Source organism: Gymnoscopelus microlampas, assembly GCF_963454915.1.
Source record: "Gymnoscopelus microlampas genome assembly, chromosome: 18".
NCBI lineage: Eukaryota > Metazoa > Chordata > Actinopteri > Myctophiformes > Myctophidae > Gymnoscopelus > Gymnoscopelus microlampas.
Window position 1 is genome coordinate 9501151 of NC_139955.1, and position 23282 is coordinate 9524432.

The 23282-nt window shown below is 40.7% G+C and overlaps 2 protein-coding genes across 2 annotated transcripts; one reads left to right on the plus strand and one right to left on the minus strand.

Annotated features, from left to right (window-relative positions):
* The first annotated feature begins 958 nt into the window (after window positions 1-958).
* Window positions 959-3373, plus strand: LOC311033881 (chemerin-like receptor 1). Its single transcript, XM_084041580.1, has 2 exons — window positions 959-1126; window positions 1950-3373. Exon 2 carries the CDS (start codon window positions 1961-1963, stop codon window positions 3026-3028), a length of 1068 nt encoding a protein of 355 aa, XP_083897706.1. The 5' UTR covers window positions 959-1126; window positions 1950-1960; the 3' UTR covers window positions 3029-3373.
* Window positions 3374-5230: 1857 nt separating this feature from the next.
* Window positions 5231-23210, minus strand: LOC311033615 (uncharacterized protein). The gene is made up of 14 exons (XM_084041203.1): window positions 23108-23210; window positions 18343-18522; window positions 17067-17798; window positions 16445-16775; window positions 15660-15844; window positions 14973-15257; window positions 14321-14413; window positions 14113-14217; window positions 12547-12656; window positions 11449-11640; window positions 11178-11340; window positions 10917-11082; window positions 5816-5910; window positions 5231-5364 (listed from the first exon to the last, which is right to left on the minus strand). The coding sequence occupies exons 2-14, from the start codon at window positions 18497-18499 to the stop codon at window positions 5279-5281; spliced, it is 2700 nt and encodes an 899-aa protein (XP_083897329.1). The 5' UTR covers window positions 18500-18522; window positions 23108-23210; the 3' UTR covers window positions 5231-5278.
* Between the last annotated feature and the right edge of the window lie 72 nt (window positions 23211-23282).

A 23282-nucleotide genomic window follows, 5' to 3' on the forward strand; every position in this document is an offset into this window, starting at 1 on the left:
AAAAATCTGTTAGGAGTATGTTTCAGGCAATTTAGAGTTGATTGGTTATTTTCGTATATTCGCTGACCATCTCTCTCTCTCTCTCTCTCTATATATATATATTTTATTTTTATTTTTTTCATTTGCAATAAAATAAAGAGGCTTGTTTTAAAATACTTTAAAAAGCATTATGAGTACATGAAACAACATTATGAGTGTCAACAGACTATTAAACAGAGAAGTGTAGGCTGCTGCTAGGGTGTTTATGTGCACTAAGGACACAGGATGTGTGTCAAACCACATCCTCCATCACAATGCAGCTTGACTGGATGATGTCATCTTATACTAAATTAGTTTGAATTTTCATGTGTGGGGTCCGTGACCAAATACATATTAATTTAGGGGTCCTTTTTGATTGATTGCTTGATTTTATTTGGTGACAAAAATAGCACAAAAGCACAAAACCAACATACTGTACAGTCATTGTATCACAGAGGATGAAAACACAATTAAGCCAGAAGGCTTATTTCCATTGAGGTCCTCTTAAACAAAAAACACTAAACATTGGGGCGGCAGTGGCTCAGGAGGTAGAGTGGCCTCTTGGTATCCTAGTTCGATCCCGGGCTCCCCCAGAGTTAGTGTCGAAGTGTCCTTGAGCAAGACACTGAACCCCTAATTGCTCCTGATGACTGTCAAGTTTATTCTCAATTGTGGCAGTTTTTCAGTATGTTATTTAATTTTGTGATACAATGTATTGTACAGTCGGTGGGGTGGAGGGGGGTGCAAACTTGAGCTTTTCTTGGAACTCCAGAATTGCTAAATCCGCCAGTGCTTCTAGTACTTACACATACACTCAGCGGTTTTCCTGTGGTATATTCATTTTCAAGTGAAGTGATGCATTTTCTGACTAAACTATCTTTTAACCACTTAAACCCCAGCATCCGTATTGTGGGGATATTCGCTGAAAAAACAAATGCATTTTATCTTATTTTTACCTTTCTGCGAACATCCACGATGGTTGGCTTGGCTGTCATGCATATGACACCCATGACGGTGCTATAAGTTGCTCTGAGCTCCTCAGTGTTCACCGACCACAGTTTGAACAAGACACTTCTCTGACTGACGTCTCTTCAACACTTTGAAACAGGTATCTTTGCTTTTACCTTCTTTATTATTATAGACATGATTGCTATCTAGAATATAGAGCTTTTTAAAACTAATTTTAACATACATAAATATATCATATTTCATCAGCTATATTTAGTAACGGTAGGCCTATAGGTATTATATTTTGTTTATTTATTTGTTTGATCCAGTAACAGAGGGAGCTATGAGCGTCTTGGCGGTGATCATGTGTGCAGGGTGTTCATTGATCTTTAGAACATCTCTCCTGTAAGAAACCTTGGCAGATGATTTTGTCCCAAACTGACAAAAACCAATACACTTTATTCTCTAGAGTCAGCTGACCAAGATGTATCAGTCAGACTTTTCATATACCATTCCGATTGGCTATGACTGACAATTTGTGGGCCCGGAATTTTGAAAATAGGCGATATGCAAGCTCACAACGTTGTGTGCTTGTAGGTTGGCTATTTAAAAAGAAGAAATATATATATAACTAGAAAATGTGCTCCTCGGAGCACAGATCTCCGCCAGGAGGTGGTAAAAGGTGATCGAGGTGGTAAAAGAAAGTACTGTTCCTGATTAATTCTGTCTTACCTACATATTGTGATGTCACGTGAAGCTTGACCAATGTTAGGTGTTCACAGACGGACGGACACACACACACACACACACACACACGGACGGACAAAGTGAAAACATACTCTCCACCATGCCTTCGGCCTGGCGGAGACAATAACATTTTAACAATACAAATCTTGTATGTGGGTCCCTGGTACCAAATCATTTTAGTATAGTAACACATGGCCTGTTAAAACAAAGTATTAACCTTTGTTTTGTTATTTTAGGTTTTAGGACGATGGAGATTATGACCACATCTGCTGTTTATCACAATAAAGAGTTGGAACTGTCTGGTGGAAACCTCAAGATTGTGTACCTCGTCATTTACAGCCTGGTCTTTGTGCTCGGCGTGTTGGGAAACAGTGTTGTCATCTGGCTGACGGGCTTCAAAATGAAGAAAACCGTCAACACCGTTTGGTACCTCAACCTCGCTGTGGCCGACTTCCTGGTTACAGCGTTCCTGCCCCTGCCCATCACACGAATAGCTCTGGACGGCCACTGGCCTTTTGGCAAATTCATGTGCAAAATGGACGGTACCGTTTTCTTCATGAGCAGGTATGCCAGCATTTACATCATGATGGTCATCAGTGTTGACAGATGTGTATGTGTGGTGTGTCCAGTGTGGGCCCAGAACTACCGCAGTGTCAGAAAGGCGTCTTGTGTGAGTCTGGCTGTGTGGGTGCTGGCCTTGGCTCTCAGCTCCCCTTACTTAGTCTTTAAGGACACAAAGCCCCCCTACCGTGATAAGGACATCATCTGGTGCTACAACAACTTTGCACTCACCGATGACTACATTAAACCCAGAGTAAATCATTTGTCGGACTTTCGATTTGGGGTCATGATCATCACTCGCTTTCTCATCGCATTCGTGGTCCCTTTCACTGTCATCGTCTCCTGCTATTCTGTCATCATCTACCGGCTCAGGAATAATCGCTCACTGGCCAGCCAATCAGGTCGCCCCTTCAAAATCATAGCAACTGTTATCACCGCATTTTTCCTGTGCTGGGTCCCCTATCACATCATAGATCTGATTGACTTTGTGCATGTGCTGGTGACAGAGTACAGTGAAACACTGGATCATGTGGTCACCATGGGGATCCCCATAACAGACAGCCTGGCATTTCTCAATAGCTGCCTGAACCCGCTGCTGTACGTGTTCATGGGTCAGGATTTCAAGGATGTATTTCGCAGCTCTATCCTAAAGGTGCTGGAGAAAGCCTTCACCGAAGAGCTGCCTCAGACGATCACTTCCACAAACCCAGGGAAAACCAGTCAAGAGACTGCCTTGTCTGAGACACAGGTTTAGGGTTGTCTTTGGATGTACTTTAATATGTAAATGGATTTTCTTCTCAGTACGTTCTCCAAGATTGCAACAATGATGAAAAATATCCAAAAATAATATGTTGGAGGAACAGTTTTTAAAAAAACTGTATTGTTTGGAGGTTCTCTTTGACATGCATCTTTAATGTTTGAGTTTTTGTTATTCTCCCTACTCTCCCTCTCTCCCTGTCCTCCCTCCTTTTATTTCTTCTTTTTATGAATAACAAAATGATGGAGCCATTTAGCAGGACTATGCCCCTGTGGGCAGAAGTTAAAGAGGTTTTGGAGGTGCACTGTATAGACCAATTATTTGACTGCACGCACAGGTGCCGGGTTCATGTAATCAATTTATATCATATTAAGGATCTCCATATATGGGCATAAAATAGATAAGGGCATATGGGCATATGAGTCAGATTGGCGGTGTGACGTAGATGTGATTTGAGGACCGCGTCCCTCACACCTACCCTAAGAACCTCTAGTACTACAAATACACTCAGCGGTTGTCCTGTGGTTTATTCATTTTGTGAACACTTTTAATAAGAAACAAATGCAACTTCCCCATTTCACGCGGTTGTTATTTTTACCTTTCTGCAAAGGTTGACTGTCATGTATTATAACAATAAAATAAATACAAGGTTCAAATGAAACCATTCCAATAGTAATTATACAATAAATACAAGGTTCAAATGAAGCCATTCTAATAGTAACTATACAATACATACAAGGTTCATGAAAGTGCTCTGAGTTCTATAATTTCATTTTGCAATAAAAGAAAGAGGCTTGTTTTAAAATACTTTTAAAAGCATTATGAGTGTTATAAATACATTGAAAAGACATTCTGAGTGTCAACAGACTAATAAACATGAAGTCTATAGGCTGATGTTAGCGGGGGGGGGGTGCTGTCATTTGGTTAAAGTTGTTTGGCTATTCAAATAATATTTTTAATTTGAATATTTGAATGAGCTTGTAGATCTGCTATTTCTTTTTAATCATGATTTTTTTTAAGTAACTCAAATGTTTGCTTCTGGGGGTCCCTGGAGCAGCATATGTTGAGATGGGAGTCGGTGGCCAAATACATATACTTTTGATAAGAAAAGGTTTGAGCACCACTGATATAGCAACATACAGTACGTTTTTCAGAAAACTGTTAGAATCGTAGAATCTGCCTCAGGTCTTAATGGGTTAAAGTGGTTTCGGTGCTCAAAGGAAACAGGCTTTGATGGAGGATGTACACATACAGTACGTACATCCTCCATGGATGATGTCATCTTATTCTATTCTAAATGAGTGTGTGTGCGTGTGTGTGTGTGTGTGTGTGTGTGTGTGTGTGTGTGTGTGTGTGTGTGTGTGTGTGTGTGTGTGTGTGTGTGTGTGTGTGTGTGTGTGTGTGTATGTGTGTGTGTGTGTACGTGTGTGTGTGTGCGTGTGTGTACGTGTGCGTGCACGCGCGCAGATATGGTCAATGGCATTTTATAACACAGTAATACATATCAACAAATACTTATGTACAGTACATGTACAAAGAAGAAAAAGGGAAATGTCAGCAGAGAATGACACCACCTTTCTATGGGACATTTTTTGAAAGAAGAAAACATTGTAATCACACAAAAAGTTACATACTGCTGCTTTAATCATCAATACATTTTATCATAAAATTATATTAATACAATTCTAAATTCTTGAGAAATACTATGGATAGTAAAGAGGGAAAAAAGTGTATCTTGAATGAAAATACATAAGGGGACAATACAATAAGACTTCTAACAAGTGAATGCTCGTGTGATTCATGTGATCACTACTTCAGTGACACTGATTATTTGTCCAGGACTCAAATATTGAAACCAATATGAGTTTGTACAAATATTGGTCATTTGCCAGTAAATTTAAAAAGGTTTATATATATATATATATATATATATATATATATATATATATATATATATATATATATATATAGTACTATTTTCTTTATTGTTTGAAATGTCTTTTGTACTTTGTAGTTTTGAATACTTGAGTATTTTTTTAAAAGCACATCATTTTGGATGTGAAAAAACAACAGACAATCCGGGCATTCAGGAGTAAAAAGGAGGCCTTTAGACAACCTTTATTTATTAAAAGGCAACTGCCAACATGTTTCCACCTCGGAAGGTCTTCATCAGGGCGAAAATGTAATTGTAAATACACTGCGGTCTTCAGATTGTGTGGTGTTAGTGACATGTTTGTGGACACAGCATCACAGCATCCTGATCTTCACCCTGTCAAAGATCTGACAGACTTTGGCGGCAGGGACACAGCCTTCCCTCAAAATGGTTATGGTCCCTGTGGAGACAGAAGAACGTTTTTAAAAGACGAGACAGTCCAAACAAAAACATTGTTTTGCTGAGCTATTTCTTCCATTCATTGGCTTCCGGTTGCCGCCCACACCCAGTACAAAACACTGGTGATGACCTACAAGGCAACCAAAGGCATGATATCCCCATACCTTCAAGACATGAGTTCATTCCACAGTTTGGGAGCCAGGAGATTTCTTGACGTGTTGCGATACTGTGCATGCTCCCAAACTGTGGAATGAACTCCTCACTGCCATCAGAACTGCAGATTCACCCCCAATATCTACAATATTGAGAATATTATTTACCTTAGATAGCATGTTATTTAGACAGATGCTAGGCCTTGATGTTTACCTGGAATTCATAGCATTCATAGATAAGGGCGTCTGCTATATGCCTAAATTGTTCTAAAACAGCTGGTAAATCATTATGCATCATACCCTCATCGATCTTCAGGCAGTTGACCACGGTGGAGGCCACCACTTCATTGGAGTCTCCATCACAGAGAACCCCTTGGATCTTGTGTCCCAAACGGCTGCAGCAAACACAGACATGTTACCGGAGGATACGAGAAAGTAATGTGTGTTAAATAGCTCTATATTCTGAGTAATCATTGCTACAGATTGCTACGTTTGTTCAGTAAGGTCTCCCCATCTTTCCGGCTCTTTAGTAGACGGAAAATGCATTTTCAGGTCGGGATATGAATAATCCACTCAGGGGAGAGAAATGATACAGGATGAACAAGTAAAAGTGCATTGATGAAACAAATACATTACATTACAGTCATTTAGCAGACGCTTTTATCCAAAGCGACGTACAATAAGTGCATTCAACATAGGTAGGGAACAAAACTACGAATCACCAGAAGTCTTAAGTGCATTCTCTTCTAAAACAAGCAACTAAGAGTACCTAGCGCTAAGGAAAAAGTGCAATATATCAGCTACCTACTTTCATAAACAGATGAGACAAATAGGAAAATAAAATGAGCAAGAGCTAAAACAAATCGAATAAACAAGATCCAATAAAACAAGAAAACAATAAAACAAGAGCTTGTACAACTAGTTAACAACAAGTAGGCAAGGCAAAGAGGCATGGTAGTGTTTCCTGAAGAGGTGGGTTTTCAGCCTGCGGCGAAAGATGGGCAGTGACTCTGCTGTCATGACATCAGTGGAGAGTTCATTCCACCACTGTGGGGCCAGGCCAGAACAAATAAAATCAGCACACAAAATTGGAATTGGAACTCTATAAAACTGCACGCTGGGCAAGACCTAGCCGGTTGAGTGTCTGAACGGAAGTACTGGAATTTGGCAGAAGTACGGCCCAAGGAAATTAGGGATGTTCCTAGCGTTTTTTTTACTGACGTGTACACGTCATTTTTGAAACCGTTTATTCGAATACACGAAAATTAATTAATTAATTAAATTATTACAATTAACACCCAGAAAATGGCCCAAACTGAGCACATTTCGATCTATAAGGTTAATTATCATTTGAAAAAAATATTAAGAGTATATGAAAGCCAATTAAAATGCTTATAAATAAATATTAAAATACACGTTGAGAGGGAAAGTAGGTCAAACCAATTGTCCACCACTGCGTGCAAGCGTGCATTAGACCTCCGCAACATTGCGCAAATTACAGCATTCCATTTATTATAGTCTATATGTTCATTAGCTATCACATTAAATTAACTGAGTTCAGAGTCAAACAACATCACGTTAAACAACGTTTATTTTCCAAAGGTTTTAGAAACACCTTACTTGTTCAAGTTTTTCAAAGACTTTTTCTTTTCTTTTATACATTTGTTTAATGCTTGAAGCACAGTGCAGACAGTCACACAGCATGTGTGGCTTTAAAAAAAAAAAAAAACTATGAAATAAAATGAAGAAACAAACAACAACAAGCCTGTCTAACAAACCGCCCTATTAACTTGGCCTTATGAAAGCCGGGAGTCGGGACCAATATGGCTTAATGAACAACAAACAAACAACATTTAGGCCTACGCGACTCAGTCAGTAAGCTCCACAATAAAATAAAACAGTGATCAAACAGTCAGTGGAAGATTTGTTCTTTTTTTACTCACTCAGACCATGCGTTTTTGTTGAGCGAAATCAACATATCAACATGCTGGGGTGTTAGACGGGATCGGAGGCGAGACACAATAAGGCCCGCAGCTGAAAAGACTCGCTCAGATGGCACAGATGATGCAGGTATACAGAGAAAACGCATTGCAAGTCGGTAAAGTTTGGGGAAACTTCGCTCTTTGCCGCCCCACCACAGAAGTGGGTCTTCACTAAGTGGGATGGGTGGTTCAGCCCAGTATCGCTCCAGCTCATCATCTGGACTTGGCTCCCATCCAGCATAATCCTCCCCAAAGAAAGCACTCAGGGACGTTTTTTTCTTTTTTGGCTGCGAGGGCCCCGGTTCATGCCCTGCAGCGTTGTGGTCGGGATCGTCGTCTTCGTCAGACTCATGACGCACTGTCACTGGTTCTGGTAGGCTGTTATACTGCACAGCGAGTTGTTCTCGGACCTTAACTTGCACATCCAACGGGAGAAAGCGCAGGTGTTTATGGCGGGGATCTAGAGCCGAGGCGAGCAAAGCAGCTCTCCCAGCTTTGTTTGTATCTGCGGGTTCCATTCGTTTCTGCAGTGATTTCGCTACTGTCCCCTTAAACTCGGCCACTACTTTGGGATCCTCTTCAGAGCGGAGTAGATGTCTGAGAGACAATGGGAAAGTAATTAAATACAAAAAGTGCTGATCATCGGTGCACATGCAGATTATCACATGAATCAATTAATAATGTTAATAATAGCTAAATATTAGTATACTTGGGCTTTCGCTTACTAGCCTACTATCTATTTAGACAAATAATGTAATATATTAAATTATTAATAAATGAATTTACAGGCTATGCTACGCTATATTTTATTTACCTGTTCAACAAATGCGTTGTGATTGGGAAGACCACTGACAACGACACGTAGTCCTCGCTGCAAAGAGTCGTAGTGGCAGTTTTGAGAGCCTGGAGGACAGGCAGCATTGCCTCTAATGTCTGCCAATTGTCATCTGTCAACTCCAAGGTCCTCGCCTCGGAAAGTTTGGTGAAGGTTCTGTCCGAGAGGACGGCCGTGATGGGCCATCTTTGTTCGTGGAGACGAGTGAGCATGTCACAAACAGAGTTCCAGCTGGTCTGGCACGACTGTATGAGTTTGTGGTCGCCCTTCACCTCCTGCTGTTTTTGCTTCGCCTTAAGTGCATTGGTGGCGACAGTACTGTGATGGAAATGGCCAACGAGTCTTGAACCCGCACCTATCAGTCGGGCCATGGCGTTAGCTTTTAGACCATCATTAATGGCCAACTGCAGCGTGTGGGCAAAACATGGCACTGACTCCCACTCCAGCAGAGTTACGTTTGCTGACACCATGTTGGCTGCATTATCATGAACGCAGGCAGTGACTTTTCCTTCCAGGCCCCATTTATTGGTAGATGTTTTCAGATGCTCAGCCAGGTTAGCTGCTGTGTGTCGCTCCTCCAGCGCGCATGTCTGGAGCACTCGACTGACCAGTTTCCCTTCAACAATAAAATGAGACGTAATTGTCATATATGACTCGGTGGTTGTGGATGTCCAGCCATCACTTGTGATTGCAACATATTCCGCCCTCTCCATATTCCCTTTTATGGCTGCATTCATTTTCTTATGTGCCAGCTCCAACCTCGACGTTATCATTTTCCTCCCTGGCACTGTGTACTCCGGCTCTAAAAAGTTAATCAGTTTGTTGAAGCCATCGCCTTCAACAAAGCAGAGGGGCAGCATGTCTGTTGCGGTCATCTGCGCGATGAGCTGATTTATTTTTTCAGACCGACCAGGGTCACATCGGCGGTGGCTAGTAGTAGAAGTGGTGAACGATGTAATGCGGGCCTGTGTTTGGCTCTGGCTAGCTCCAGTGTCAAGGTTTACGTCGAGGTGTTTTTTTTGTAAGTGATTTCTCAGCGACCCAGTCGAATTCTTATAAGCAAGCTTAACTGGACACAGCCTACACACCGCTTGTGTGCCATCTTCTGACAAGTCAAAATATTCCCAAGCTTTGCTCTTCTTTTTTACCGACATCGTTGCACAGACGCACACGTGTGTTTGTTTACGCTCAATCAATGCACGGGGAAGGAATGTGTCAACCCACAATGCCAAGCTGCAGTGAGTCCTGACCAGCGCTGCAGAAATGAGTGACATGCACGCAAATGATCCATGTTAATACTTAATTGACACGTATTTTAGCTTTCTTAAATGCAAACTTTTATTAAGACATGACAGTAATTTGGTTACAAAAATGAAATGTGTAAAATAAAACTTTGAAAAAATATATTATTATTATTTTTAATATCTTTTAGAATAACCGGATTTTATTTACAAAACGGTTAGTAGGGTCCATCCCGTTTAATCGAATAGTCGAATATCCGTGCACATCCCTAAAGGAAATGATGTTGGCACTTTACAAATCTGTTAACATTCTCCGTGAATGAAACGAGTGTTGTGATTGGTCAAAAATGATCATTTCCTGGGGAAATACGTACGACGAAAGTCCTTCCCCATTGGCACCCTCTGCTTTAGGTCATGACCAGGCTTTTCTCTTCGCAGATGAGTAGGGAACGAGGCTAATAAAACTGAAGCTGATAAATTGGTTCTCTCTCCTTATTGGATGGAATATACAGTAGAACCACGTGGTTCCAAAACCTTTTAGCTTAAGACCCAAAAGAGAAATTAGACGTTTGTCCGGAAAGAGAAAGACGTGCCGTGTTGTGAGCTTGTAGATCTGCCATTTCACTACTTCTTAAACCTTTTTTTATTCATTTATGGAAATTATTTGATTTTTTGATTTTATTCATGAAATAAAATTACTTTAGTTTTTAATTTATTAAATGTTGGGATTTGTTTGTTTAATTTTTTGTGTATCTTTTGAAATAATACATTCATACATATATATATACTTTTTTTAATGTTGGAAACGAAGAAGAGGGGATATTTACTCACAACCCATAAAACAAATTGGGAAACATGCTAAGGACAACTTTAGTTTTTTACAACCAAGGTTTAAGTTTTAGATTGTAATTAAAGTAAATAAAATATGAGTGTTAAAATTTTAAAATGTACTGCTTTCTATTAGTTTTAGCAATTTTCGCGATCTTTTTTACAGTGGGCGGGGGCATTCTGTCCGGTGGCTAAATATGTCTTTTTTTACACAATAACCCGGTGTTTTCTTTATTATTATTTACAGTAGCTCTTCTAGCCCCCACTAACTCACATCTGGCCATCAAAGACCACAGGACCTTTTTTATTGTGTAAAAAAGGCATATTTAGCCACCGGACAGAATGCCCCCGCCCACTGTAAAAAATATCGCAAAAATTGCAAAAACTGTAGAAAGCAGTACATGAAAAAAAAATGACACTCATCTTTTATTTACTTTAATTACAAGCTAAAATATAAACCTTGGTTGTAAAAAACTAAAGTTGTCCTTTTACTGAATGACAGCAGACACGCCCACCTGATCACCATACTGTGGTGAGTGCTGTCCGGCTCTCCGCTGGGATTGGCCGAGGTGATGGCGAGGGGTCCGGTGAGGTCACACAGGTGACAGGTGACCGTGTGATCGGGAACACGGATCATGATGCTGTCCCTGGTGCCCACGTAGTCATACGCTGCTGCCACACCTAAAAACACATAAAAAAATAAAATAAAAAGTTATCAATAGAATAATCTGTAATAAGATGATAATGGATAGTTGCAGCCCTGGTCCCGTGTTTACCCAGTTTGAGGAGCCAGTCTCCCTTGCTGACGATGCAGCTGATTCCTCCAGGGTAGACGGTCCTCATGAACTCCCACAGCAGAGGGCTGAACGGGGGCTTGGCGCTCACCAGCTGCTCAATGCTGGAGATGCAGATACAGATGGGCTTCTCCGCTGGTCGCTCCTGATTGGTGCAGATCATACATACATAGACAACATTAACACAAAGTCAACCGGATTGCAGCTTTAATGATGGATAAAGAATATTGTGTAGATCTCTCTGCCATCTTGCCTTGATGTTGTAGATGTGTTGAATGGCCTGGGGCTGCTTGCAGGATGCAGCCAGGGCGTACACAGTGTCCGTGGGGATCCCACACACCCCGCCGTCCTCCAGGAGGCTGGAGATGTGCAGCAGGCCGCTGGTCAGCTGGGAGTCAGCCACGGGACACGCCCCCTCTGCTGCCGTCTGCTGCTGCTTCTCATTCTGACACAAAACCATAGACCGTAAAAAAGAAATGGAGGTTACGACCATAGACTCTATAGACCGTAAATGAAGCCGATTTTTCAACTATTTCGAATCCACCATCTTTCTATATCCGAATATACAAAAAAGAAACCGGAAATTAATGAATGCTATTGGTTGACACCAGAGCGGGGGTGGGGAATTAATACTATTGGTTGTGTAGCTTTGTCAATCAAATCATCACAAGGTAGCCACGCCCCTCCTACAGCATACCCTACTTTATCATCAATTTTTAAATAAATGTGACCATAATTTACCAAAACGCATATCATAGTGATTGAAAGAAGACTTTAAACTAGCGACTGGAAGCATTATAGTATTTATGACAATGTTTATTAGGGTAATGAAATCAAATGTAAAGTTCTGCAAAAACCCATCCGCTTGAATAGAGCCTGATTATTTCTGACACCAGCAGGGGTGAAATGGCGAGATTACCGGCCATTCATATGAACCGTCACTTCCTACACAGCCTCAATTTACAACTCAGAAGCTGGCCCCTTGCACAAAACACACATGGAGGGAGACCAAATGAAGTAGGATTTTTTTTTTTGTGTCCAAAACCTTTTTTGTCTTTCTGTGTAAATTCTTTAGAGGCAGGGCAACAGATAAGTTGTAATGCTAGAAATGCAAATAATGGGAAAACCAGTACTTGTGTTATGATTTGGTGTTCTCAAAAACAATAAATATGTTTCAGAAATGTTGGAGAGGAAAAAAGTTTGAACACCTTAAATCTGCCCCAACGTTCAGTTGATCAGAAACTGGTACTGGTGTTCAGATATGGACTAAATATCAGTAGTTTATCTGTTGCCCTACCATTAATATGACTGCGCTGATGAGTTGGCAATAGAATAGAATAGAAGTGTTCACCTTCAGTAAGGGCGGGCCCTGTGGTAACAGTCTCTGGGAGAACATGCAGTTTGTCAGTGATGCCAACATTCCATAGAAACACGTTATGGAGAACACTGCCAGCATAGCAACTGTAAAGAAAATATCACAAAGTCTTCCAGATTCAGGCCATTTTCACATATGTCTCCACTTAAAGGGGCATGAAACCATAGGCTGATTTTGTCGTTTGTTTTCCAGTTCAGGTGAAAAACTACAGAAGGGTAAAAACATGGCAGGCCAAGGCCAAGGCCCTCATTGGAAACAAGTCCGCAAGGACTTTTATGAACGGACCTGTTAGACAAAGTATTTTAAATGTAAATGTGTTGTTTTACATTTTTTTGCCTAATAAAATATTCAATCAATCAATCAATCAGGCTAGTACACAACTCAGCATTAGCTAATCATAATTGATAATGTGTTTGTTAGATTTAGGTGTTTCCAAAGCCATTTGGTGTGTCAGTGTGAAAGCACAGGCGGTAATCAGACCAGTAATGACCATTGCACATTGACATACCTATGTTGTAAATCTAACACACTCAATGTTAAAGGGATAGTTCACCCCAAAAATGACCTGCAGCGGTTCCGGTAGGAGACACAAATAGTCTCCTTTGTGTCTCCTACCGGAACCGCTGCCTACCGGTCCGCTAGTCATCAAATTATTGGCTTAGGAATGCGACAAAAACAAACGAAAAAATCCATGAATTCAAGTCTCAATGGGGTGACTAATCGGTAGCATTTTTTGTTGTTGTTTGGGGTGAACTATCCCTTTAATTTGATTAGCTGCAGCCGTGTTGATTTATTCACTGTAATACATACAGATACTGTATATTACCATGATAGATAATCCCTAGCCTCATCACTAGTATGAAATGGTACACATTTCCAATCTCCTGAGTGGGTGGGGCTTGACATCAGATGAGGTTTCATCCAGTGGTGTGTTCTAGATTTTTTTGGAGGGTATACTATGATTATTCCCTGCCTCCCTAAAAAAAATTGTGTGGCCCACACGCAATATGCTTTTATTGACGCGCATACGCGAATACTAATGAAGTACTCTAATCACTGCCTGATCAGATACGCTGTTTTGAACAGTTTTTGGATGTAGACGGTGGCGACGAACAAAAATCTACAGGGCATACTACGTATACAGCGTACCACGGTAGAACACATCACTGGTTTCATCATCAAGTGACGAGAAGTCAGGAATTGTGCTTAAATCATGTTAGTGAAACCAATTCTATTTATCTATTCAATGTTCAGGCACTAGGGTTGACCAGTGTGAACCTGTGAATTTTCAAATTGCTAAAGTTTAAATAGGGCTGAAGTGGTTTTGTAATAATAATCAACATCTACAAAGTAACTAGTAACTAAAGTTTTCAAATAATAGTAGTGGAGTAAAAGTACAATATTTGCCTATGAGATGTAGTGGAGTAGAAGTAAAAGTACTGAAAATTGGAAAAACTCCAGTAAAGTAAAAATACCTAAAAATATTACTCAAGTACAGTTCTTGAGTAAAAGTACTTTACACCACGGCTAACCAGTACCTACTTTCTAGTTGGTATGGTAGTTTCTGCAGTGTGGAAAGCAGGAAGCAGACCAATATCACTTCCATGACTGTCGTTAGAAACAGTAAAACCAGGTTCCTAAATGCAGCTGAAAGACAAAGTAACAAACAAAGGACAATTACTTAAAAAACAGTTGTGTCAATTACAGTAGCCCTTCTATTGAACAGTTATCTGGAGGCCAGTTAACTCACCAATTAGCATAAGAAAAGCATTAATGACCAGGAAAGCCACGGCTCCAGCTGTAAAGGCGTAGGCTGTCTCTGGTGAAAGCTGGAGTAGGTTACCTGGCAAAGCAAAAATATGACATATATATTAATTGTTTTACCTTTATTTATACAGGTAAAATCCCACTGAGATACAATATCTATTTTACAAGGTAGCCCTGTCTAGGATAGCAGCCAACATACAACAAACAACATATACAGTCACATTTACATAAAGAAAATGAACATTAAAAAGAATTCAACAGTGTAACAAATGTCCTGAAGCAACAATAACAGCAGTAGCACTTATAGAGACCATTCAATAAGACTGAAAACCATTAAGCAGGTGGAATGTCCGATGGAGTCTGCCATCAAATCACACAATAAACGTATAAAAGCCCTGAGGTTGATCAGTTCCTATTATGTCCAAGAGGTTCAGTTCAAGCTTTAGGGACAGTGAAGGTGTCCTCAGGTGTCGTCTAAATGGAAAAAACGTTTGGGAAAATGGAAAAAACGTGGGAGAGAAGCAAACCAAGGATGAAAAAAATCATTGGTTTGGAAAAAATGAATTACTAACAGTATGAGAGTCACTCAACAAATCCTTGTCCAACCTAAACGTGAATTATTTTGACTGACATACCTGCAAAACGAAACCAGGTCCAGACAGCCCACACGGCCCCGTAGAAGGACGGGACGACCGAGCCAAAGCGGACGCCTCCCCTGACCTGTAGACGGCTGACGTAGGCCTGGATGATGCTTCCAGAGATGAGCACCCAGGGGACAGTCAGATGCAGGAAGAAGGGGTTTGTGCTGGAGACACCAGCATGAAGTGCGGACAGAGCTGCCACCCCGTTGCACAAGTAGAACAGGGCATCTGGGATTTGGTCTGTCTGGGAGTCAGTCAACCCTTGGTCTCCAACTAGGGCTGCACAATGTTAGGAAAACATGTGATATGCGATAACAGTGTTGGATATTGCGATGACGGTATGACTCGCGGTAAGTGAAGAAATATTGAAGAATACCGTTAATGTCTTTCTATTTTAGGTTTGCTGCTAACATAGCTCAGACGATGAATATAGGATATACACACACTGAAAAAATAAGTAATAATACATTAATTTCGGGTATATGTACTCTCCTGATTGGATGAAATTGGTATCCCAAACTGAAAATTTATTTTCTGTTTACAAAAGAGCTGAAGAGACGAGGAGACCTGTGTTACTGAACAAACACTCAGTAAACAATAATTACTATCAGAATATAGAGTGATTTAAACTTATTTCAACAAAAGAAAATACCAAAATAAACAGTTCAAAACTATAATAACCTTGCTGGTCTCCAGCTCTCAGCCTGTAGCAGCCCAGAGCCATCTTGAGTCGGTCTGTGGAGACCAGCTGTGTACCGACGGGGATGAGGGTCTTCTCTGCGATGGAGTTGATGAGACGGCAGAACGTACCGTAGAGGGAGACCGCCGTGAACAGGGAACACGCCACTCCAAAGCATGTGTAGTAGCTAGAGTTGTCACCATCATGGCGTTTTAGTTCACGGTTAATTGTCATACAAATAATTGTGATTAATGATTTAATTGTTTTTGGAATTGAATTAAAGCATATAAATACAAATTACTTTTCTGTTTGCCTTTTAGGCTTTGTCAACAAAATTGTGTAGGGCAGATATGACAAATAACTTCACAGATTTTATAACCATTATGTTCATATAATTGGTCCTCACTAAAGCTCCTTTCTGTCTACTCACTCTGTGTCTCAGAGGAGGACTGAGGACAGTTCAGAAACCTGCCTACCAGTGACATCATCGGTAGGCAGGTTTGGTCATTTCAAACAACATTTCACACTTGTTATTATCTTTAATGGCTTCTATTTCAGCATGCTAAGGCTGCAGTTTCCATGAGCTTAGAATCCCCATCGATGATAACATAGGTAGGCAGGTTTCTGAACTGTCCACAGCTCACCAATGAGAAACAGAGTGAATAGATGGAAATTGTGCCGTCTTATAATGACCAGTGAGGACCAATTATATGAACATATGGTTGAAATTGGGTGAAGTGTTGCAAATAACTGATCAGGTGATTAATTGTGACAGGCCTAGCAGTACCTCTGGAGTGGGATGGAGGCGATGGTGGTGATGGTGAGAAGGAGGAACAATGCATTGTGGGTCAGCTCCAGCGTGTCTGTGTTGAGGCATAAAACGCAGAGAACCAACGCAGCCGCCACAAAAAAACAGTCCCCCACCATCGGCTCTCTGCCAGAGGCCACTTTACTGGGCTCCGTTATCAAAGCAGACGCCACAAACTCCTCCCAAGCCTTGATCAACCAGTACGTGGCGTGGAGCCCAAACTTTGTTGTATGGTAGCAATCTTGGCGCAGGTGGCCGTAGTAGCTAGAGAACAGCTGGGCCACCGAGATAATCGAGACCCAGGCAACACCTAAGAAAGAAAGAAAGAAAGAAAAAAAAGACAGATAGACATTTATTGATGCTGTGAAATTCCTTTGCCAGAGGCAGTACGACAGCTTAGAACTCAGGGCAGATACAGGTACAGATAACTGTAGCAACAAGATACCTATAAATAATGGTAGAATATGCTCAATGATGCAAGGATAAAGAAACTATGTCAACACAGTATCAGCAATATACAACTGGATAAAGTATACGCACTATAATACAGTATCAGTGGGGAGGAAAAATACTAGCTAATAAAACCAGTACCAATACAGACCTAAGGCAAAGGTCTGGATGTATCCGAAGCTGTAGAAAGCAAAGATGAAGGGAGAAACGGTGTCACTAAAGAATCCCAGGGCCACAGGCTCGGCGTACTTCGTGTTCTTCTTCTTCTCCTGCCCGATGCTCTGAGCGTTTGTGGAGTTGGCGGTCCCTAGCAGGAGAACGTTGAACAGCGGGGTCCCGAAGCCCTTGAGGGCCAAACGCTGAGTCAGGCCTTTCACCAGGAGAGCGGCCGAGCCGTAAATGGCGACGACGAGGATGAGAAGTTCAAAAACGCCAGAGACCACCAGAGCCCACGTGCCGGTCACCATGCCCACCGCTTCGAACACCAGTGTGACCGTGATGGCACCGAACACGAAGGGCATGATGTAGTTGACCGTGGCCGAGCAGAAGGCCAGCAGGAAGGACAGCAGGATGTACGGCACCAGACCAGAGATGGCAGATTCTTTTAGGGATAGAACTGATGATGCTGGGGTGGTGTTTGTCACGGACAGATTGCTGGGCAGGAGACTCAACGGGGACGTGTTGTTCGTAGAGTTGTGGGGCGAGAATATTTCTAAAGCGGAAGCTTGATTAACGGCTCCGAAGTAGATTCTGGTGGCACCGTAGCTGCCCCAGAGAGCGGCGTACCCGATGAAGGCAGTGCCACTCAGGTGGTCGTATTTTCGGAAGGATAGGAGGCCGGCCACCAGTTGGCATATACCACCGATCAGGATGAGGTGAACACCTGCAGAAAACATTAAAGAGTACATATTTAAATCTATATTAATTCACAAAACCTGTGTGCATGTGTGTGTGTGTGTGTGTGTGTGTGTGTGTGTGTGTGTGTGTGTGTGTGTGTGTGTGTGTGTGTGTGTCGGGCAGGGATGAAAATTTCATGTCACGATTATTGCGACCAAAATTATTCCGATTTACGATATCGCAATAATCAAAATTATTAAAACTCTTAAAATGCCACTTTTGTTGACCACTTGAACCCAAGCCATCCATAGTCTGGGGTGTTAAAAAAATAGCAGCTCTACAAGCTCCTCTACGAGCTTATAGATCGGCTATTTTTGGCAAAGAGATTTAGAGAGTGAAAAAAAAAGAAGGTACCGGATATGCAGCTCGGCAAATGTGAATTGATCCCTGTGTATGACGGAGCACAATTTCACGATAAATACAAATCTCTGCGATACGATTATTGTCAGCGTCTTTATCACGATAAAACGATACTAACGATTATCGTCCCATCCCTAGTCCCGGGCGCCGTCATTTTACTTAAGTTTTACCTGCTAGAATATTCTCCACGCCTTGTGGTGGGACGCCCGTGCGAGCAGTGTTGAAGTTCTGTAGGAGGACCAGAAGTGCACAGATGCCGTTGGACAGCATGCCCAGGACTCCTGGCTCCCCATAGAAGCTGGCTGGGAAACCATCTGATGTTGACATGCTTTCTCAGAGTTTTGGCTAAGCTGAAACAACGGACAAACAAAACAATTGAAAAGAAAACGTAAATCTGAAAGAGAATTATGTTCTTAAGATATTTTTATTTTTATTTTATAAAAATATTTACCATTTTTTAAATGTATAGTCTAATCCAGCTGTTCTCAAAGTGAGGTCCCACATGGGTCCTTGAGTTTAACCACTTTAACCCTATATATATCGATATTTGAAAATAGACGATCTACAAGCTCACAATGCAGCGTGTTGCGAGCTTTTATTATAAACAAATCTTGACAAAAGTTTGAGATAGTGGTCTAATCAACTAAAATGTTAAGAAATACTGTGATGGCATCCATGGTCTACTTATTGTATAGTGGAAGTTGAAGATGATTAGGTTTCATTTTGCATTATTGTACGATACAGGTAAAATTTTGTATATACTTATTGTTGATGATTGATAGTATATCGATTGATATTTTTGAATAGATGAAGTGTAAAATGGGGCTTAATCTGTTAATGAAGTTTTGTAATAATAATCAAAATCTACACATTTTTGTAACAGTTTTCAAATAATTGCTGTTGAGTAACAAGTACAATATTTGCCTCTGAGATGTAGTGGAGAAGAAGTAAAAGTACTTCAAAATTGTACTTGTATAGTACTTAAAAAGTAAATATACTTTCCAAATTCCAACACTGGTGAGTTGTTTGCCTTGTTGCGGCCAGCAGAGCTATTGAAGCACACTGAAAATACCTACAGAAAACGCACACACAAACACACATGCACTAACACCAGGGACGTGCTGGCCACTGGGAAATTTGGGACAATTCCAGAAAGGCCTCTCCATTCCAGGCCGACCAGAAATTAAGAACCGCCCGGCCGGATGTTTAAAAAAAATCCGGGCCTCTCTATCTGAGATTCCCAGGCTGAATTAGTGGACACAGGTACACAGGTTACAGGTTAAACTGCATGCTACACAGGTTACATGTTAAACTGCATGCTACACAGGTTACATATTAAACTGCATGCTACACAGGTTACATGTTAAACTGCATGCTACACAGGTTACATGTTAAACTGCATGCTACACAGGTTACATATTAAACTGCATGCTAAACAGGTTACATATTAAACTGCATGCTACACAGGTTACATGTTAAACTGCATGCTACACAGGTTACATGTTAAACTGCATGCTAAACAGGTTACATATTAAACTGCATGCTACACAGGTTACATGTTAAACTGCATGCTACACAGGTTACATGTTAAACTGCATGCTACACAGGTTACATGTTAAACTGCACTATTTTTGGGCCACTATTTTTCCACACTCACTCCAGACGGCCACATTGCATATACTGTCGGCCCTTCTATGTCACACAAAATTAGCAGAAATAGCAGATCTACAAGCTCAAAACATTTTTTTGGTGCTATTTTTGAATTGGAATCCTGAAAAGTAACATTTTTATTTAATTTCAAATGCATGTAGTTATACTTATGTTAACTTTATGAACTTAAATACAAATACATTGGACATAAAAAAGATAATTAGAATTGTAATACTAGTCATTAAGCTACTAATAGACTAAAGTAATTAAAGCGGGTCATGAATTGTAATAGCTGAAATCAGTAGTATATCAGTATTCCGATATGAACCTGCGGGCCACATTAAGTGAAGGTGAGGGCCGCATGTGGCCCCCGGGCCGCCAGTTGCCCATGTATGGAGTCACTCGTGACGTTGCCAAAGACATTAGTGCTGAATTGTCAGATGTCATGAAAGCTGTGAAGAACACCCTGCTCTACTTCACCATTTTGAGGTTCACACGGAACAGTGTTCTCACGCATTTTGAAGTACTATGTATCTAGTCAGGAGTTTTTACTTCTCCAAAACTGCACAGAGCTGGCTGACCATTTCAACGACGATGTCTGGGTTGTGAGTTGTGATTCTAAAAAATAAAAATACACAGTATGGGGTCCTTCTTCATCTCTCTATCACCTAGGGGGTCCTTGACCTGAAAAACGTTGAAGACCCATCTACATAAAAGCGGAAATACATCATCCAGGCGCACAAACCTACCCAACTATACCCCCAACCCTGTGAGACCGTGTTGGTGTGAAGGACAGTAGCAATTTAGGCAACATAAGTTAAACCAGTCTAGCAAAAGTATACATACTTCATATAATTAATTACAAATATGAACGATAATGATTCATAGATAAGCCCTAATAAAAAGCCTGTCAACAGAACCTACTGTAGCAAGTTCACACTTTTGAGTGTTACTTGCATAGTCTAAATGTAAACCACACTTAACACCCACATATGTCTGAGAAACGTTTACATTTCCTTCTTCTGCTGCGTGTTTTTAAAAGTGTTGCATAGTGCTGGCGACTGTATTTGCTATTTTCGTGCCTTTTATACTTGGAGACTGCCATGCTCAACTAAAACGTTTTCAGCGTTTTCAAAAAGCGACCTAACCTACATTGTATTGAATGAGAGCAGGGTGGAGAGCAACTGTGGTTCAGCAAGACCGATATTTAAATAAGAGAAGGACAATTGCTCCTGTGAAAGCAAACAGGCAGGTGCTCAAGCTCTGGTTGGATTCTATGTATGCAGAGGTTACAGGTTAAACTGCATGCTAAAGAGGTTACAGGTTAAACTGTATGCTACACAGGTTACATGATAAACTGCATGCTACACAGGTCACGTTAAACTGTATGCTACACAGGTTATAGGTTAAACTGCATGCTACACAGGTTACATGTTAAACTGCATGCTACACAGGTTACAGGTTAAACGGCATGCTACACAGGTTACATGTTAAACTGCATGCTACACAGGTCACGTTAAACAACAGGTTACATGTTAAACTGCATGCTACACAGGTCACGTTAAACAACAGGTTACAGGTTAAACTGCATGCTACACAGGTTACAGGTTAAACTGCATGCTACACAGGTTACAGGTTAAACTGTATGCTACACAGGTTACAGGTTAAACTGTATGCTACACAGGTTACAGGTTAAACTGTATGCTACACAGGTTACAGGTTAAACTGCATGCTACACAGGTTACATGTTAAACTGCAAAAAATCCGGGCCTCTCTATCTGAGATTCCCAGGCTGAATTAGGGGCCAAGCACGTCCCTGACTAACATGCACTCCAACACACATGCACTGAGTTACAGACTCCGTGAAGATCTCTAAATGTTTAGGCTGAGGTGTCAATTCTGATTATTTATTCCCTGGGTGGCACCAGTTTGTATTTGCATTTCAATGAAGAGAATCTTTCTTGTGTTGTTTTCATTTTTTCCTACAAACTACACATCACTTTTTTTTGGTAAGACTAAATTCTTCCTCAAAGTGAACAGTGCCCTCTAACATGTAAACTAATGTAAAACACCCGGTTCAAACAAAAATAATGTTTATAATTATGAATGAAGAAGAAGAAGAATTTAGAAACATTATTTATAACTCATGAATGAAAGGCAGAAATGTGCGTTATGCTAATGCATGCTTATGCAGCTCTTCCAAAAGATACTAATGTAACAATTAAACAAACATACAAAATTAGGCATTATCAAGTATTAAGGTTAAGGAAAACGAGGAACAGTTTAAACACTTAAGCTGTATTTTATGTATTAAATTAAAATGTATTTATACTATTATCCAATGTCCTTCTCCCCTTTATTCACAGCTATTTCCAGGAACTTCATGCAGTGAGGAGGCAGGGACAAAGTCACTGTCTGTCACCTGTGTCACCGAGCAGGGCACACACATCTTCAGCTACACACTGGGATTAACTGGACTCATCGACTCAGGAGAGCAGCATTACGCTAAGGTACTGTTTATAATGGTGGAAAATAACTAAGTACATTTACTCAAGTACTGTAGACCTACTTAAGTAAAATATTTGAGGTACATTTACTTTACTTTTTGATAATTTATGCATACTTCTACTATGCTAGTAGAAGTTTTACTTTTGGTACTGTAAGTACATTTTGATGCCAATACTTTTGCATTTTACTCAAATAATGTCTTTAATACAGGCCTTTTACTTCGAACAGAGTATTTCTATATTGTGGTGTTGCTACTTTTACTTAAGTTAAAAAAACAACTTCTGAGTACTTCAGCACCACTGTATGGGTCAGCTAATTTCAAAGTCTCCACTTGTGCTTTAGAATACACTTTAAAATGTTGTGAAAAGCTATAGGAAATTAACTGCATTCATACTGTAAGAAAATTCAAAAAAACAAACTCAGGGCAGGTACTGTAACTCAAATAAATTGTGTGTGCTTTCCCCATTTTGTCACAACAACCAGGCTCATAGAGACACACAGACTCTAAGATGTCTATAATCCCACTGTGTGTAGTTTAGTGACTTTATGGTCATTACAGAACAAGAAGTCTGTCTCTGATTTAATTTGTTGTTTAACATTTTTGTGTGACGCAATAAATAGTTTGCAGTAGTATTGGCATAAAAAAAGTGGTTTTCCCCATTTCCTGGAAAGTAACAGTTTCGACCGTACAAGGCTGAATTCCGCCTGACAGCGACGATGTGGTAATAACAATAAGACCATAAATGGTACAGAAGGAATGCAGTCTGATATATTTACCTGCAGTGGAGGCTGGAAGAGATGGCGTGTATAGAGCTGCCTGGTCTGGAGACGAGTTGTGAATTCATAATATCTCATAATATACCTTTACTGGCTGAAGGAATCAGCCAGTAAATCGCCCCCCACACCTAAAGAAGTCACTTCCTCCATCGCCATGCACACTTCTCAGCAGACG

Excerpts from the sequence above, each read along its gene's own strand:
- LOC311033881 (XM_084041580.1), top strand. The coding sequence starts at position 1,961 with ATGGAGATTATGACCACATCTGCTGTTTATCACAATAAAGAGTTGGAA.
- LOC311033615 (XM_084041203.1), bottom strand. The coding sequence starts at position 18,499 with ATGTCAACATCAGATGGTTTCCCAGCCAGCTTCTATGGGGAGCCAGGA. Across the intron at positions 16,776-17,066 it reads CATCCAGACCTTTGCCTTAG|GTGTTGCCTGGGTCTCGATT; the intron begins GTCTGTATTGGT and ends TTTCTTTCTTAG. Across the intron at positions 11,083-11,177 it reads AGACTGGCTCCTCAAACTGG|GTGTGGCAGCAGCGTATGAC; the intron begins GTAAACACGGGA and ends ATGTGTTTTTAG.